The sequence below is a fragment of the Sciurus vulgaris genome (genome assembly GCF_902686455.1).
Source record: "Sciurus vulgaris genome assembly, chromosome: 3".
Taxonomy (NCBI): domain Eukaryota; kingdom Metazoa; phylum Chordata; class Mammalia; order Rodentia; family Sciuridae; genus Sciurus; species Sciurus vulgaris.
The window spans coordinates 135,941,676-135,960,202 of record NC_136463.1 but is presented as its reverse complement, the minus strand read 5'-3'; the positions used below and the strand labels follow the sequence as shown (position 1 = coordinate 135,960,202).

Below are 18,527 nucleotides of genomic sequence, written 5' to 3'. Positions count from 1 at the left end.
GTTAAAGAATTATGACTCATGCCCTAAGAATATGGTCACCTTTTGTTCTATATTTAAGATAATCTTCATGATTAAAAAATGCTTTATTTTTTACTCAATTAATATGGTTGCCAGTCTTCATTTTTTAAAAAAAGTTACAAAGAGATCCCTGTCTACAGATTTGCAGTAGCTGAACTTTGCATCCTTAAAGTTGATAAGCACTATCAAATTAGAAGCTTCATAATTTCAGAAAAAGCAGTGATAACATTTATCAAAGTTTTGAAAAATGTATGTAAATTCAAATAATTCATTGCATCAACAAGTTTAGTGTCAAGCACTAAACATGGTTTCTTATTCCTCAATTCTGTTCACCAGTTAAAATTTCAAAATCTCCTTTACAGATGAGAAAACTGAGTTACTGAGAGACTAATGACATGGTCGAGGTGAATCAACTAGTAAGTGGCAACTCAATTCTATTTCAGGTGCATCTGACACCCCATATTTGAAATTCTTACACTTATGGTGTGATATTTAATTATTTAAGATGAAAAGTAGAAAAACTACAGGAATTCAAAGAAAACAACTTTTTTGACTATAATATTGCATCATTTGTTGGTATTTATTTTCCAAGTCTCACATAGGACATTAGAAATTGAAGGCCCTATTTAATTCCTAAAAACAAAAAAAGCATACTTTAATAAAATTTTAAACTTACTGAAAATAAGAGAATAATTAATAACATCTACATCTCTCTCCCCTCTGATAAACATTAGATACACAAAAATAAACACTAGCTAATAAACCTAGATAACCTTCCTCTGAATTTAACAAAAATGAACTTTGGCCATACTTGCAGACTGTTGATGTTCTTTCTCTTTATGGATACACCAATATTCTGAAATTAGTGTATCCACCAATGTTTTTATATTTTTGCTAATATGTATGGTTTCTTAAGCAGTCTATTATCATGTCTAAGTATATAAAAATTTCCTATAATTTTATCATACTTTATGCTATTCTGTAACCTGCTTTTCTTTTACACACACACACACACACACACACACACACACACACACACACATATGGGGGGTACTGGGGATTGAACTCAGGGGTACTCTACCACTGAGCCACATCCCCAGCCATATTTGTGTTTTCATTTAAAGACAGGGTCTCAAATTGATTAGTGCCTGGCTTTTGCTGGGGCTGATTTTGAACTCGAGATCCTTCTGCCTAAGCCTCTCAATCCACTGGGTTTACAGGCATGCGCCACTGTACCAGGCTCTTATATTTTTGAGATTTACCCATGCTGGTAAATACACACATATGCATATATTCTTTTTATAGTGCCAGAGATCAAATCCATGACCTTGTGAACAATAGGCAAGTGCTCCACCACTAAGCTACATACATTCCCAGTCCAATATACCTATTTTTAAATATTCTGGAATCCCACAGTGTAACTATTCATCTATCTGCTTTACTCAGATTTCTAAATTTTTGTTCATTTGGTGAAGAAGCTAGCTAATTTCTGATACAATTTGCATTCTCATGCTCACAATTAAAGTCACAGTGTTGCTTTGATATTTAATGTAGTCAAATTCATTCATTTTTTTCCTTATAGTTTGTACTTTAAAGTAAGGAACAAGCAATTATTCCCCCCACACAGATGTTGTAAAGATTTTCCACTACATTTACTTCTACTATTTTTAAAAACACAGGCTTTTGCTTTTTTTTTGTTTCCCTTCTTCCTCTTTCCATCTTTTAGCATTTTAGTTTGAATCAAAACATTCACAAAATACTTTCATATAGTTATGATAATCATACAGCAAGGTCACTTTTATTTCATTTATACCTTCTTTCTACTACTATCAAAATTATTATTTTAAAGCAAATTTCAGATGGTCTATCATTTCATCCATAAATATTTCAGTATATTTAAAATATAAAGATTTTCCAATATAACCATTGTGTAAGTTCACATTTAAAAATTAAAAATTCTTTGAAATAATAAGATATTCTGTTAGTGTTCAAATGTTCCCAATTGTTTTTTTTTTTCTTTTTCTTTTTTCATTTGGTTTGTTTGCATTGCATCCAAATGAGGTTTAAACACTGCATTTGATAGCCCAATCAATAAATAAATGAGCAAAGAAACTGAATAGACACTTCTCAGCAAAAATAAGAATGGAAAAAATGCTCAACACTTCAAGCAATTAGAGAAAGCAAATTAAAACTACTCTGAAATTTTATCTCACTCCAGTCAGAAGGGCAACAATCAAGAACACAAGTAACAAAAAATGTTGGCAAGGGATGATATGTTGCTGGTGGGACTGCAAATTGGTGGAACCACAATGGAAAGCAGCATGGAGATTCCTCAGAAAGCTTTGAATGGAACCACTATTTGACCCAGTTATCCCCCTCCTTGGTATGTATCCAAAGGATTTAAAATCAGCATACTACCATGATACAGCCACATGTCATGATTTTATGACATTTGCCAGTAAATGGATGGACTGGACTTTTGTGCTATATGAAATAAGCCAGTCCCCAAAAGCCAAAGGTGGAATGTTTTCACTGATATGTGGAGGAAGAGGAGAAGAATAGATATTCAGTATATTAGATAAAGGGGAATGAGGGGAAGGAAGGAGGGATAGGAAAAGGAGACAGCAAAATGAATCTGAAATAATTTTCCTATGTACATATATGAATATATACACCATAGTCAATCTCACCATCATGTACATCCATGAGAATGGGATCTTAGAGTAAGATATATTCCATGCCTATATTATTACATTCAATGCCACTCTCATGTATAACTAAAAAGAACCAAAATCCCCACCTACCCCGCATAAAACCCACTGCATTTGAGTTAAATCTTTCATGTCTTCTTTATCTCTCCTCCCACCTCCTCTTCAATTGTTTGTTGAATAGAATGTCCTGCAAAGTTCTCTACATGCTAGGATCTGCAGGTCGCATGTTCACGGTATCAGCTGGATTTCCTCTGCAGTAACAAATCTAGAAGTTTGATTTGCTTTAGGGTTGATTTCCATTCCACCATCCCATCAATACTTTACAGATGGTATTGTATACTTTCATCATGGGTGTAACATGTCTAGTTTTACATGAAACTGAGAACTGGGGAGTGAATATTTACCCTAAGAAAATATTTTCATGTAAACAAAAGTTTCAAAAAGTTTGTCCATTGTTTTAAATTTCCTTATGTGATCTACACTGAGAAGACAAATATGGGGAAAGCCAAAGGATAAAAATGAGGCCGCCAAAAAAAATAGTATTAAGTATAAAAGATCTTAAATTATGTAAGCATTTTATCTAAAGTATTTGCTTAAGTTTGATAAATAAAACCTTATCTATATTCAACCATATTTTCTACTCAAGATTTAATCCAATCATAATTCGATCATTTTGTTGGAATGGTTTACTACTCCAAATAGAAGATGTATACTTGCAAAAGTATTTTAATATTAGACTGCCAAAGGTCTCTTTTACAAAAACATTAATTAGAATAAATTTCTTACACTTTGCCTTACCATGTTACAGAGTCCTTCATGAACTGTACAATCTAGTGTACCAAATTTAAGTTGACCATAAAGAAGTGTTGATGCTTTTCGAAGCTCTGGCAATAAAGCTCGACATGGCGGACACCACTAGGAAAGAAAGTATAAGCACTGAGCCAAATGAAAAAAAAAAATCCCTTCAGTCTTGTAACAAGCAATATGCTAAATAAGACAAACTACACTTAGTGGCATCTCTTCTGGGTACATACTTAATCCTTAGAGGAGTAATTACACTGGCATTCATTTAGAGGCATGATGCAGTAGTTCCAGTATTAACAGTTCAAAATCATCTTACATATCCTTTTGCCATGATGAGAGAAAATATGCCAATACTGAAATTTGACTGATTAAAAATAACTTACCGGGGCAAAAAAGTCAACAAGCCATGGTTCTTTGTCATTGGCAGGAAAATTTTGAGGTCCAAGTGTAGTAACATGAGAATTAACACTCTCTTTGGCAAAGGCAAGTATATCATATAAAATTTTCTTTCCTTTGAAATAGAGTACAAAAGAAAATCTGCATTACATCTTTTACTCCACAGAAACATTTGAGTTTTACACTCAAAACAATACAAACTTATCAACACGTTGACTTTGGTGAGGTTTCAGTATTCTGTATATTACACATAAGTTGGCTCTACCAGAAGTATCCTTTCCTTGCACCCTTCTGTTTCTTGGATTAGTTAAAATGTCAAGACCTCTGTGAAATGTTTCCTCTTCATCAGAGGTAGAATAATCACTTCTTTATAGTGTTCTTTGAATTCTTTATGACGAATGCTATTACTAAACTCTAACTCCTACATCTGTTTCTTCAACCTAAACTAGTCTTAGGAATCAAAACCTGTATTACTAACTTCTCAGTGGAAAAATGTACTTGACTATCTCAAACACTTCAAACACATTTTCTTCTAATCTTGCTTCTTTTCCCACCTTCTTTGTCTTGGGAATGGCATACCCATCAACCACATGCCTAAATAAGATTCTCTAGAGTGATTCTTGCCTTGTTTCTCTGCCTTTGAATCATAACTCTATCTAATCTGTCTCTTACCATACTTCCAAACCCACTGCCACCACCTGAATTTGGTTTAATCTACTATGCTGGTATTTGTCTCAGCCCTTAACCCATTCACTTTCTACATTACAACCTGTTTTTAAAGGACTATATTGTCTCTGCTTAACTGCCTCCAGTGATTTGCCAATCCCTAAATATACTTCTTTGACTTGGCAAATAATCTTTTTCAACTACAGAATATTTTCTTAAGAGTCCTTTGACTTACTTGCTCCATAGTCAAAACTGAGTTGAGCTTCTATTACGTGTCAGAACCTGTTTTAAATGATATAAGGCAAGCAAAAATGAGGGGAGGAAAAAACCTCCTTACTTACTTCTCAGTGGAAAAATGTACTTGACTATCTCATAAACACTCATGATCCAGCAAAAAAAAAAATGGTGACATTTATATTACTATTTAAATATAAAAATAATGGCACCACATTCTATCTTTTTCTTATGCTTCATTTGCTGTTTCTTCTATTGCTGCACAAATTTCTTTGACCATCCTTTGAGGTAATCTAGTTCACTCCAATTCGGATTACTTTTTTCTTCTCTATTCACTCTTAGACAAACTCATCTTTACTTTGGTTTTAACAAGACAATTTATATCTACACTTTCAACCCAAATTTTTCCTGAAGCCCTGGTCTATATTCAAATATTCATAAGTGAATTAGATGTGTCTACTTCTTGTAAACTCCTCAGCTAGTATTTCTCCCCTCTCTGAATAACAATTACTCAAAGGTCAATTCATCAAGTAAAAAGCATGAATTATTCTTGAGTCTTTCTTACTCATTCACATCTCAATAATCACCAAGTTAAACTGATTTTATGTTCTTGATATCTAAAAAACTACACTAAATTCTCTAGCTATCCTGAAATTCTTGCTTGTGTAAGGTCAATATGGATCACTCACTTTAGAACCCATAAATACATCTGCTGGTTCTTGTGCCTGGAATGTCTTTATCACTTCTTGGGTAACCATTACTTATATTTCAGATCTTAACACAGAGATTGTTCTCCTTAATTTCTTCTGAAGTACAACCTATGCTTATTCCTTGTGGTCACTGGTTTCCAAAGATCCCTAACTCATGTACTTATGCCACTGTGCAAGTTTGTATGTGTTGGTTCAGTGCATGCCACCAACATAATATGGGCATATGATGGTTTATCTTGTCTGAGATCAGGTCATAAAAAATACTCTTGCTTCTGTCTTTAAGTCTCTCTCTCTTCCTCTGTCAGATTACTCATGGGAGAGGCCAGCTACAATATTGTGAGCAGACCTATAGGGAGTTCTACATGATGAGGAACTTAGGCCTCCGGCCATATGACACTTCCTGACTATTCTACGAGTCAGCCTGAATCCAGACCCAGGAGCTGTGGCCCTTTCCTACCTCAACTGCAACATCATGAGAAAACTTGAGTTCAAAACTATCCAACTAAGCTATTCTCATGTTCCTGACCAACCAAAATTAGTTATTTTAAGCTGCTAAGATTTGGAATAACTTACTACTCAGCATACACATAAATCTACTTGCCTTACACATTTAAAAAAGGTGTCCATTTACTTGTTTCCCTCCTAGTCTATAATGTTCCTTAAAACAGAGATTAAGTATAGTTCACATATTTTCCTATTTAACATACTATACTGGGGAAACAAAGATACTCAATTCCCATTTAAATCTGTAGCCAGATATGATAGTGCACACCTGTAATCCTAGAAACTTAGGAGGCTAAAGTAGGAGGATTGCAAGTTTGATGCTAGCCTCAGTGACTCAGTGAGACTCTTTCAAAATAAATTAAAAGGGCCAGAGATATAGCTCAGTGGTAGAACATCCCCAGGTTCATTTTTAATCTCTACTATTGCTTAAAAAAAAAAAAGGATCCGAGATCCAAGATGGTGGACTAGAGGGAGGCTGCGTTCCTTGTCACTCCGTAACTCCGGTTTCAAGCAGAGGATACCTGTTTGTTTCTTGGTAAGGCAGTTTTTGTTGCTTATGCATCCCCTGCTGTTTACCCCATTTGTCTACTGTGATCACCTGCAGTCTGCCAGCATATCGATACCTTTTTTGCGTGCAGATTGCTCACTGTCAGGCGCCTATCATCCGCCATTTGTCTGCCTCTTGCCTGTCCATCACCTGCCTTTCACCTACCCATCACCCACCTCATGAGGTTCACCTCCCAATCATCCAACAGCTGCCAGCAGACTGACCCCAGACCCTCAGTGGAGTGGAGTGCCAGCTGCCTGCTGTTGCCTGGAAGTTCTCTGCCACAGTACCTGCAGGTTTGATTACACGTGGCTGCCGCCATTTTGAGACAACAGCCAGGCCCCAAAGGACCCCTAACCAGACTGACTGAGCCCCGTCGCCAGGATCCCTGAGCCCAACCGATCACTCCCTGCCTCTGGGGCCCTCACATCGACTGACTGCTCCCTGCCGCCAGGACCCCTGGACCAACTGACTGCGTCCTATCACCGGGACCCCAGACCGACTGATTGCACCCAACCTCCAGGATCCCGCAACCATACCAAACACACCCCACCTCCAGGTTCCCTGCCTGACCAATCGCACCCTGTCTCCAGGACCTCCAGCCGACCATGTCCACACCCTGAGCTGCAGCTCCCCATTTGCCAATACATTTGGAAGCCAGAGCGGCCATCTTGGATAAACCTGGGAACCATAGCTCCCATCTTTGGGTGGGGAAAATCCCATCGTGAGACGCCTGCTGAAGACTTGAAGCTCACTGTCAGGTACCTCTCATGCATCAGGCTACTGAAGACTGGGAGGTTTGAATACTATATGACTGTTATAGTATAGATTTTCTTTCTTCTCTTTATTGAACAATTTTAAGTTTTTATTTCTTTACTTTTTTGGGCTCTTTTCCTTTTGTTTGCCTGTTCCCTCAGAGTCTCTTTCTCCCGTTTTGCATGCTAACATCCAATTTCTTTTGATTATACTCTCACCCTTTCTATTATCTAGAACTTCTGTATATTCTTTTCTTATACCATTAACAGCTACATCCTATATGCCTCTGCATCCTCTTTGTCCTCCATTAGAAACCACAGACCTTATTGCAAACCTGTTTGTTATACTGAATAAAATTTGAACTCATTCTGTTTATTATGACAATATTGTTATCATCCTGATAGGGGCTATTTGGTCTAGGATTGCATAGTATCTGAATTGGGCACTGCTAATGCTGATCTCCCCTTAAAGAAAAGGTTTTGGAAACCTATAGGGCCACTATAAGCCTATGGGGGGGAATCTGCAATACCCCAGATCTGCGCTGCTAGAGGGGAAGATACATGAACAACATGAAAAAACAAGGGAAGAAAATGATCCAAACAAATCTAGATTCTATATTAATAGAATCCAATGACAGTATGTTAGAAGAAATGTCAGAAAAGGACTTCAGATTATACATGATGAAGATGATTCGTGAAGCAAAGGATGAGATAAGAGAGCAAATGCAGGCAATGAATGATAATACCAATAAGCAGTTGAAAGACCAACTGCAGGAAGCAAAAGATCATTTCAAAAAAAGAGATTGAAATTCTCAAAAAAAAAAAAACCAAACGGAAATCCTTGAAATGAAGGAAACAATAAACCAAATAAAAAACTCAATGGAAAGCATCACCAAAAGACTAGACCACTTGGAAGACAGAACCTCAGACAATGAAGACAAAATATTTAATCTTGAAAATACGTTAACCAAACAGAGAAGATGGTAAGAAATCATGAACAGAATCTACAAGAACTATGGAACATCATGAAAAGACCAAATTTAAGAATTATTGGGATTGAGGAAGGCACAGAGATACAAAACAAAGGAATGAACAACCTATTCAATGAAATAATATCAGAAAATTTCCCAAACCTGAAGAATGAAATGGAAAATCAAAAACAAGAGGCTTACAGAACACCAAATGCACAAAATCACAACAGATCCACACCAAGGCACATTATAATGAAAATGCCTAACATTCAAAATAAAGATAGGATTCTGAAGGCCATGAGAGAAAAGCATCAGATTACATATAGGGGGAGACCAATATGGATAGCAGCAGACTTCTCCACCCAGACTCTAAAAGCTAGAAAGGCCTAGAACAACATATTTTATGCTCTGAAAGAGCATGGTTACCTACCAAGAATCCTATACCCAGCAAAATTAACCTTTAGATTTGAAGACAAAATAAAATCCTTCCATGATAAACAAAAGTTAAAAGAATTTACAAATAGAAAGCCTGAGCTACAGAATGTTCTCAACAACAAATTCCATGAGGAGGAAATGAAAAACAACAATGTAGGTCAGCAAAGGGAGGAATTACCTTAGAGAAAAACCACTCAAAGGAGAAACCGAGACAAGTAAAAAACCAAAAATAAGCCCAAATGACTGGGAATACAAATCATATCTCAATAATAACCCCGAACGTTAATGGCCTAAACTCATCAATCAAAAGACACAGACTGGCAGAATGGAATAAAAAGAAAGACCCAACAATATGCTGCCTGTGAGAGACTCATCTCATAGAAAAAGGCAGCCACAGACTAAAGGTGAAAGGATGGGAAAAAACCTACCATGCACACAGACTCAGTAAAAAAGTGGGAGTTTCCATTCTTAGATAAAGTGGACTTCAAGCCAAAGTTAGTCAGAAGGGATAAAGAACATTTTATACTGCTTAAGGGAACCATAAATCAGGAAGACATAACAATAGTAAATATTTATGCCCCAAACAATGGTGTATCCCTGTACATCAAACAAATCCTTCTCAATTTCAGGAATCGAATAGACCACAACACAATAATTCTGGGCGACTTTAACGCACTGCTGTCACTATTAGATAGATCTTCCAAACAAAAACCAACCAAAGAAACCACAGAACTCAATTACACAATCAATAACCTAGACCTAATAGACATATACAGAATATTCGATCCATCAAATGAGCGGATTCACTTTCTTCTCAGCAGCACACGGAACCGTCTCAAAACTAGACCATATGTTATGTCACAAAGCAGCCCTTAGGAAATGCAAAAAAATAGAGATACTGCCTTGTGTTCTACCAGATCATAATGGACTGAGAGTAGAAATCAATGACTAAATAAAAAACAGAAATTACTCCAACACCTGGAGACTAAATAATATGCTATTGAATGAAACATGGATAACAAAACATCGAGGAGAGAAAAATTTTCTTAGAGGTCAATGAGAACGACAATACAACATATCAAAATCTCTAGAACACTATGAAAGCGGTACTAAGAGGAAAATTCACTGCATGGAGCGCATTCCAGAAAAGAATGAAAAGTCAACAACTAAATGACCTACCATTACAGCTCAAAGTCCTAGAAAAAGAAGAACAGAATAACAGCAAAAGTAGTAGAAGATAGGAAATAATTAAAATCAGAGGTGAAACCAACGAAATTGAAACAAAAGAAACAATTCAAAGAATTGACAAAACAAAAAGTTGGTTCTTTGACAAAGTAAACAAAGTAGACAAACCCTCATCCACACTAACAAAGAGAAGGAGAGAGAAAACTCAAATAACTAAAATTCGGGATGAAAAAGGAAATATCAGGACAGACACTGAGATACATAACATAATGAGAAGCTACTTCGAAAATCTGTATTCCAACAAAATAGAAACTACCAAAGACATTGACAAATTTCTAGAGACATATGCTCCTCCCAAACTGAACCAGGAGGACATACACAATTTAAACAGATCAATATCAAGCAATGAAATAGAAGAAGCCATTAAAAATCTACCATCCAAGAAAAGCCCAGAACCAGACACATTCTCAGCCGAGTTCTACAAGACCTTCAAAGAAGTTCTCATTCCAATACTTCTCAAAGTATTCCAGGAAATAGAAAAGGAGGGTACCCTACCAAACTCATTCTATGAAGCTAATATCACCCTCATACCCAAACCATGCAAAGACACATCAAGGAAAAGAAAATTTTAGACCAATATCCTTGATGACTATAGATGCCAAGATCCTTAACAAAATATTAGCAAACCGTATCCAAAAACATATTAAGAAAATTATGCACCACGATCAAGCGGGGTTCATCCCTGGAATGCAAGGATGGTTTAACATCCGTAAATCAATAAACATATTCCATCATGTCAATAGGCTTAAGGATAAGAATCATATGGTTATTTCAATAGACGCAGAAAAAGTGTTCGACAAAATACAACACCCCTTCATGCTCAAAACACTAGAAAAAATAGGGATAGTAGGAACATACCTGAACATTGTAAAGGCTATTTATGCTAAGCCCATGGCCAACATCATTCTTAATGGAGAAAAACTGAAACCATTCCCTTTAAAAACGGGAACAAGACAGGGATGTCCTCTTTCACCACTTCTATTCAACATTGTCCTGGAAACTTTAGTCAGAGCAATTAGACAGACTAAAGAAATTAAAGGGATATGAATAGGAAATGACGAACTTAAGCTGTCATTATTTGCTGATGGCATGATTCTATATTGAGAGGATCCAAAAACTAAAGCATTTTTATACACAAGTGACAAAATGTCTGAAAGAGATATGAGGAAAACAACTCCATTTGCAATAGCCTCAAAAAAAATAAAATACTTGGGAATCAATCTAACCAAAGAGGTAAAAGATCTCTACAATGAAAACTACAAAACACTGAAGAAAGAAATTGAGGAAGACCTTAGAAGATGGAAAGATCTCCCATGTTCTTAGAGAGGCAGAATTAATATTGTCAAAATGGCCATACTACCAAAAGTGCTATACAGATTCAATGCAATTCCAATTACAATCCCTATGATGAACCTTACAGAAATAGAGCAAGCAATTATGAAATTCATCTGGAAGACTAAGAAACCCAGAATAGCTAAAGCAATCCTTAGCAGGAAGAATGAAGCAGGGGGTATCACAATACCAGAACTTCAACTATACTACAAAGCAATAGTAACAAAAACAACATGGTATTGGCACCAAAATAGACAGGTAGATCAATGGTACAGAATAGAGGACACAGACACAAACCCAAATAAATACAATTTTCTCATACTAGACAAAGGTTCCAAAAATATGCAATGGAGAAAAGATAGCCTCTTCAACAAATGGTGCTGGGAAAACTGGAAATCCATATGCAACAGAATGAAACTATACCTGTATCTCTCACCCTGCACAAAACTCAACTCAAAATGGATCAAGGACCTCGGAATCAGACCAGAGACCCTGCATCTTACAGCAGAAATAGTAGGTCCAAATCTTCAACATGTCTGCTTACAATCAGATTTCTTAAGAGGACTCCCATAGCACAAGAAATAAAAGCAAGAATCAATAACTGGGGTAGATTCAAACTAAATAGCTTTCTCTCAGCAAAGGAAACTATCAGCAATGTGAAGAGAGAGTCTACAGAGTGGGAGAAAATCTTTGCCATTCATACTTCAGATAGAGCACTAATTCCAGAATCTATAAAGAACTCGAAAAACTCTATACAAAGAATACAAATAACCCAATCAACAAATGGGCTAAGGATATGAATAGACGCTTCACAGAAGATCTACAAGCAATCAACAAACACATGAAAAAATGTTCACCATCTTTAGTGATAAGAGAAATGCAAATCAAAACTACACTAAGATTCCATCTCACCCCAATTAGAATGGGGATTATGAAGAATACAAGCAACAATAGGTGTTGGAGAGGATGTGGGGAAAAAGGTACACTCATACATTGCTGGTGGGGCTGCAAATTAGTGCAGCCACTATGGAAAGCAGTGTGGAGATTCCTTAGAAAACTTGGAATGGAACCACCATTTGACCCAGCTATCCCACTCCTTGGCCTATACCCAAAGGACTTAAAATCAGCACACTACAGAGATACAGCCACATCAATGTTCATAGCTGCTCAATTCACAATAGCCAGACTGTGGAACCAACCTAGATGTCCTTCAATTGATGAATGGATAAAGAAACTGTGGTATATATATACAATAGAATATTACTCAGCTATAAAGAATAATAAAATTATGGCATTTGCAGGCAAATGGATGAAATTGGAGAATATCATGCTAAGTGAGATAAGCCAATCTCAAAAAAGCAAAGAACGAATGATCTTGCTAACAAGCGCATGATGAGACATAATGGGGGGTGGGAGCGGTGCAAGAATGGTGGAAGGAGGGACTGTATAGAGGGAAAAGAGAGGTGGAAGGGGTGGGGGGGAAGGAAAAATAACAGAATGAATCAAACACCATTACCCTATGTAAATGTATGATTAGGCAAATGGTATGCTATTACTCCATGTACAAACAGAAACAATATGTATCCCCCATTTGTTTACAATAAAAATAAATTAAAATAAATAAATTTTAAAAAAAAGGATCCAATACAAGGTATATTATGAAGATACTAAGAGCAAATGAAAGGGAAGAGCTTAGTGATACATGTATACTTCCCAGGGGAGAAATTATGTTAAGTTATAGTTATTATAAGAGTTATTTAGAGTTTGCTAAATATTTTGAGGAGTTAGAAGAAATGGTTACAGTGCAGAAGAAAAATTACGTGTGAAAACAAAGGAGTGAAAGGCTCTAAAAGCAGTTGGAGCTATGATTATTGGGCAGACCAGGGAAGTACTCCATTCCCTACAACTATTTACTAATTTACTGCTATATTCTAAGTGCCAGAAATATAGCAGTGAGCAAAACAAAATTACTGCTGTGATGCCAAGGATTCTGAAGTTTATTCTAAAAGAAATCAGGAGAGTCAATAAAGGAAAGTGATGTGAAAATGTTGTTCTAGGTACCAACTCTGCAAACAAAATAAGAAACCAAATGCAGGAGGAAGGACTAAGAGAACTGCAGTCCTACAGGAGGATAATATTGACAATAGATGAAGGAGGTGATGGACCTGACACAAGGCAGCAAGCAGAAAAGAGTGGGATCCGAGGAACATTTCAGAGGTAAAAAAGAATATAACTGTTATTACAATTTAGTAATTTCTACCACTTTTAGGATCTGACATAATTTATAAGCAGCTATAAGTATAGAATTTTGTACTAGACACAAGGGATTCAAAATCTACCTTGACTGTTTTCTAGTTCTTTCTCATGGGACAAGATACTTGTTATTTCTGAGGCTGTTTTCTCCTTTACTAGTGGTTGTTAAAATGAAAACGAATCTTAAGTTATTATGAAGTAATTATAATGTAGTAGTAATTGTAAGGGTTATCTTGCCAAGCCTTTTTAATATAGTTTCTTCAGCCCAGAGGGCCTTCTTTCTTTTACTTCTATGTTTGTTTTGGGAAATTGAGTACTTTATCACCTCCTGACCTATGCCATGCAGAAGTCACTATATTTGATCTTCTTTTAATTTATGAATAATGGCCATTAAAATATTTTTCACGTTTCCTTATACAGCTCCCTTCTCCTGATCCTACTAAATAGTACTTTAAGCTTCTTGAGAGCAAAGTTTATGTCTTACAAATTTGTAGCCCTAACAAATAAGGATGTTTGTTACCTAACAGGCATTTCATAAATTTCTGTTATTCATTTAACTGAATTACAGTTGATAGTTTGCATCTTTTGCAACATTTGTCCCTACAGGGAAGGGACTGATATCTTCCAAACTCTAGGAAAACTAAAGTTGCAAATAAGCTGAAATAGAGATGCAAATATAAATTCAAAAGAAGTAACAAAGCAGTTAATAGAGAAGTCTGATAGTCTAATAGAAGATAAATCCAAAACAATGTTTAGAAAATGACCGTAATGGCCAAGATGCTATCTGTGGTACACCAGAAACTGCAGGTATTGCTTACTTTTGCCAACAAGCATATTCCTCACTACCCTGACACATCACCAAAAGTATTTTTGACGAAACAGTGATCAAAATATTAAAAAATTTTACTTTAAAAAGGGTAAAAAGAATAAAATGAGTATATATAATTTAAAATGTTTTTTCCCATATTTACTAATAAATGAGGACAAATGTTATATCCACAAAACAAGGTAAAAAGCACAATTAGAAAATTTCTATTTGAAGATAAATTACCATTTTTCCCAGTCTTACCATGATGAATTTCATATTCTTTGGTTCCTTGTCCTTTAAATACTGCTAGACATGGCTGAAAAACATAGAGATTACTACAGATGTCTGGTGCAGAGGAGCAGTCAAACCTTCCAACCTAAAGTAGAAAAGAGAAGGTTGAATTTGATGGAAACAAAATTCTTATCATTGCACGTTTAAATATTCATAAAGACAACCCCAAAATGACACTGCACTAATGACATTGCTTCTCATTTTTGTTTTGTTATAAAACAAAAAAATAGTTCACCAATATTTAATACTGAAACTCAATTTAAAGAATGCATCCTAGAGAGTTCAAAAACCTGAGAGGAAACTTCCAAGAAGATGTGAAGCCAAACATATTCTCAAAAAAATGTAAGGGCTGTTAATATAATCTCGGGATAGAGCAGGATCTAAAGTGAATCAATAGAAGTACACTGTGCATGTTTCCATCACAGAGAAGAACAAGGGAAGCAGAAAAATAACTGCAACTTGACAACAATTAAAAACATTAAAAAACCCAAATAAAAATGCCAAAGACAAAGAATTCAACTGATGAGATTAAAAAAAAAAAAAGTTTCAACAATAGGCTAAACCAAGTGAAGAAAGAAAGAATAAAAAAAAAAAAAAAAAAGGTAAACCAAGAGTATTACATCCAGTAAAGATGTCCTTAAACAATGAAGGTGAAGTCTTTCCGAGACAAGCAAAAAATGAGGCAATTAATCACCAGTAGACTGGTCTTACATGAAATGCTAAAGAGAATTCTGCATCTGCCAATGAAAGGATTAATTACCATGGTGAAAACATGCAAAGGAGTAAAATGAACACATATGAAAAAAAGAGAAAAGAAACTATTTCTACAGAAAAGCAGTAGAAGGGAACAAAGAATATACAAAGAATAATTAACAAAACACAGGAATTAAGTTCTTATGTTTAAATAAATACCTCAGGGTTATTACTGTAAATTGATCAAATTCTCCAAAGATTGACACTGGCTATATATATAAAACCAAAAAAGACCCAACTGTATGCTTGCCTACAAGAAACCTACTTTGCTGGTTAAAGATCTATAGAGAAGAACATTACATACTGATTAAAGGATCAACTCAGCAAGAGTATATAACAATTGTAAATATATATATGAACCCAACATCAGACCACCCAAATATACCAAGCAAATATTAGATGTAAAGAGAGATAAAGACTCCAACACAATACTTCACTTTAATCAATGGACAGATTAACAGGCAAAATGTCAAACAAGGATACATAATAGTTGAGTTATACTACAGAGCAAATGGACCTAACATTAACACAACATTTCATGCAACAGCTGCCAAATACACATTCTTCTCATCAGCATATGGAACATCTCCAGGATAGATCACAAGTCAAATTATACAGCAAGCTTCAATAAATTTTAAAGTGAAAATCATCCATTCTCTGACCACAATGAAATAAACTAGAATTCAATAAGAACAAAACAAAACATACATATAGATCCTGTGCTCTTGAACAACCAATGAGTCATTGAAGAAATTAAAAATAAAAAAATCTCTTGACAGAAAAATGAAAACCAAAAACTGGGATATAGCAAAAGCAGTAGGAAGAGATTTATAGCAATAAATACACTAAAAAGATCATAAATTATAAAACCTAATGATACACTTCAATGACCTAGAAAAGCATGATCAAACCCCAAATTAGAAGAAATAACAAAGATCAGAGCACAAATAAATGAAGCAGTAATCAATCTACCATCAATGTTCAAGAGCTGAGGACTTCACAGCTGAATGCTACAAAATACTAAAGAATAACTCCAATTCTGAAACTATTCCAAAAGACTGAAAAGTTAAAAACTCCTAATTTACTACATGAAACCAGCATTATTCTGATCCAAACCAGATGAGAACAAGTAAAACTATATACCAATATTCCTGATGAACACAGATGCCAAAATTAACAAAATACTAGTAAACTAACAGAATAGCTCATTATAGAGATTATAAACCATGATCAAGTGAGATTTAGCACAAGGCTGATTTCAACATATATGAATCAATAAACAGGGTTGGGATTGTGGCTCAGTGGTACAGCGCTTGCCTAGCATGCGTGAGGCACTGGGTTCAATCCCCAGCATCACATGAAAAAACTAAAGAAATCAAAAAACATATTACATCAACAGAATGAAGGAAAAAAGCTGTATGATTATCTCAATAAATGCAGAAAAAATATTCTGTAAGCCTTAATGTTATGTCATGATAAAAAATTCTCAACAAATTAGGTACAGAAGAAATATACCCCAACACATATGACAAACTTCCAGGTACCATTCTAGTGAATGGGAAAATGCTGATAGCGTTTCCTCTTAAGGATCTGGAATAAGACCAGTTTGTCCACTTTCACCAGTCTTATTTCACAGAATACTGGAAGCCTTAACAGGAGCAATTAGTCAAGGAAAAGAAAGGGTATCCAAAATAGAAAGGAGGAAGTCAAATTATGCCTGTTTGCAGATATAATTTTACATATAGAAAAACCCACACATTCTACCAAAAAACTGTTAGAACTTGTAAATTTAGTAAAGGAACAGTATACAAAACCAACATTAAAATTAGCATTTTTAATACAATGCAACTAAAATCAAGAAAGCAATCCCACTTATAATAGCTACAAAAAAATCTAGAAATAAATTTAACCAAGGAGGTGAAAAATCTCTGTAATAACAATCACAAAACATTAATGAAAGAAACTTTACAGGACACATAAAAAATGAAAAGACATCCATGTTCATAAATCAGAAAAATCAATAATGTTAAAATGTCCACACTATCCAAGCAATCTACATTTTCAGTGCAATCCCCATCAAATACCAATGATACTCTTAATAGGAGAAATAGAAAAAAATCCTAAAATTCATATAGAACCACAAAAGACCAAAAATAACCAAGATAATCTGAATAAAAAGAACAAAGCTGGACTAGGTATGATGGTGTACACTTGTAATGTCAGTTTACTAGAATTATGGCAAGAGGATTGCTTGAGCCCAAGAGGTCAAGGACAGCTAAACATAGTGAGACACATCTCAAAAAACAAAGATGGAAGCATCACAGCACCTGACTCCTGACTTCAAAACATACTATAGAATATGGTAAGGAAAACAGCTTAGTACTTGGATAAAAATTAATATGCAGACCAATGGAATCAAATAGCTCAGAAACTCATATACATTTATACTGTCAACCGATATTTTACTGAGGCACCAAGAACATACACCAAGACAGTCTCTTCAAGAAGTGGTATTGGCAAAATTGGCATACATATGCAGAATATAACCATCTCTTTCTCTCAATGTACACAAATATCTACACAAAATGGATCAATGACCGAAATGTCAAACTTGAAATTATGAAGTTAATACAAGAAAACACAGGGGAAACACTTCAAGACATTGGTGCATTATTTTTGGATAGGCAACAAAAAGGTAAATGGGCTTACATCAAACTAAGAAACTTCTAATATTTCTATTATAGTAAAGAAAAATGGTAACATAGTGAAGGGACAACCTGCAGAAAAGATCTCAACAGACATCAAAAGATGACAAAAATAAATGGTCAACTGGCATATGGAAAATGCTCAATATCAATATCAGAGTAATTCAAGTGCAAACCACAATAAGATTATCACTTCACCCCACTTGAAGATGCATTATCAAAAAAAGAAAGTCAATCCTGGTGAGGAAGTGGAGAAAGGGGAACTCTTAAACACTTAGTGAAAATGTAAGCCCTTAAAGAAAGTAGTATAGAGGTTCCTCAAACTAAAAACAGAACTATCGTATGATCCAGCTATCCTTCTACTGGGCATATATCCAAAGGGAAACCAC

At 35.3% G+C, this 18,527-nt stretch overlaps 1 protein-coding gene across 2 annotated transcripts in view; it reads right to left on the bottom strand.

The window, feature by feature from the left end:
- The window catches only part of DNAJC10 (DnaJ heat shock protein family (Hsp40) member C10), a 53,370-nt gene that overhangs the window by 11,808 nt on the left and 23,035 nt on the right, over positions 1-18,527 (bottom strand). For both annotated transcript variants that reach the window (XM_079134551.1, XM_079134552.1), the window contains exons 13-15: positions 14,651-14,765; positions 3,917-4,044; positions 3,528-3,644 (exon numbers count right to left, since the gene is read on the bottom strand). In XM_079134551.1, the coding sequence (XP_078990677.1) occupies positions 3,528-3,644; positions 3,917-4,044; positions 14,651-14,765 (360 nt within the window). The remainder of the gene's footprint in view (positions 1-3,527; positions 3,645-3,916; positions 4,045-14,650; positions 14,766-18,527) is intronic.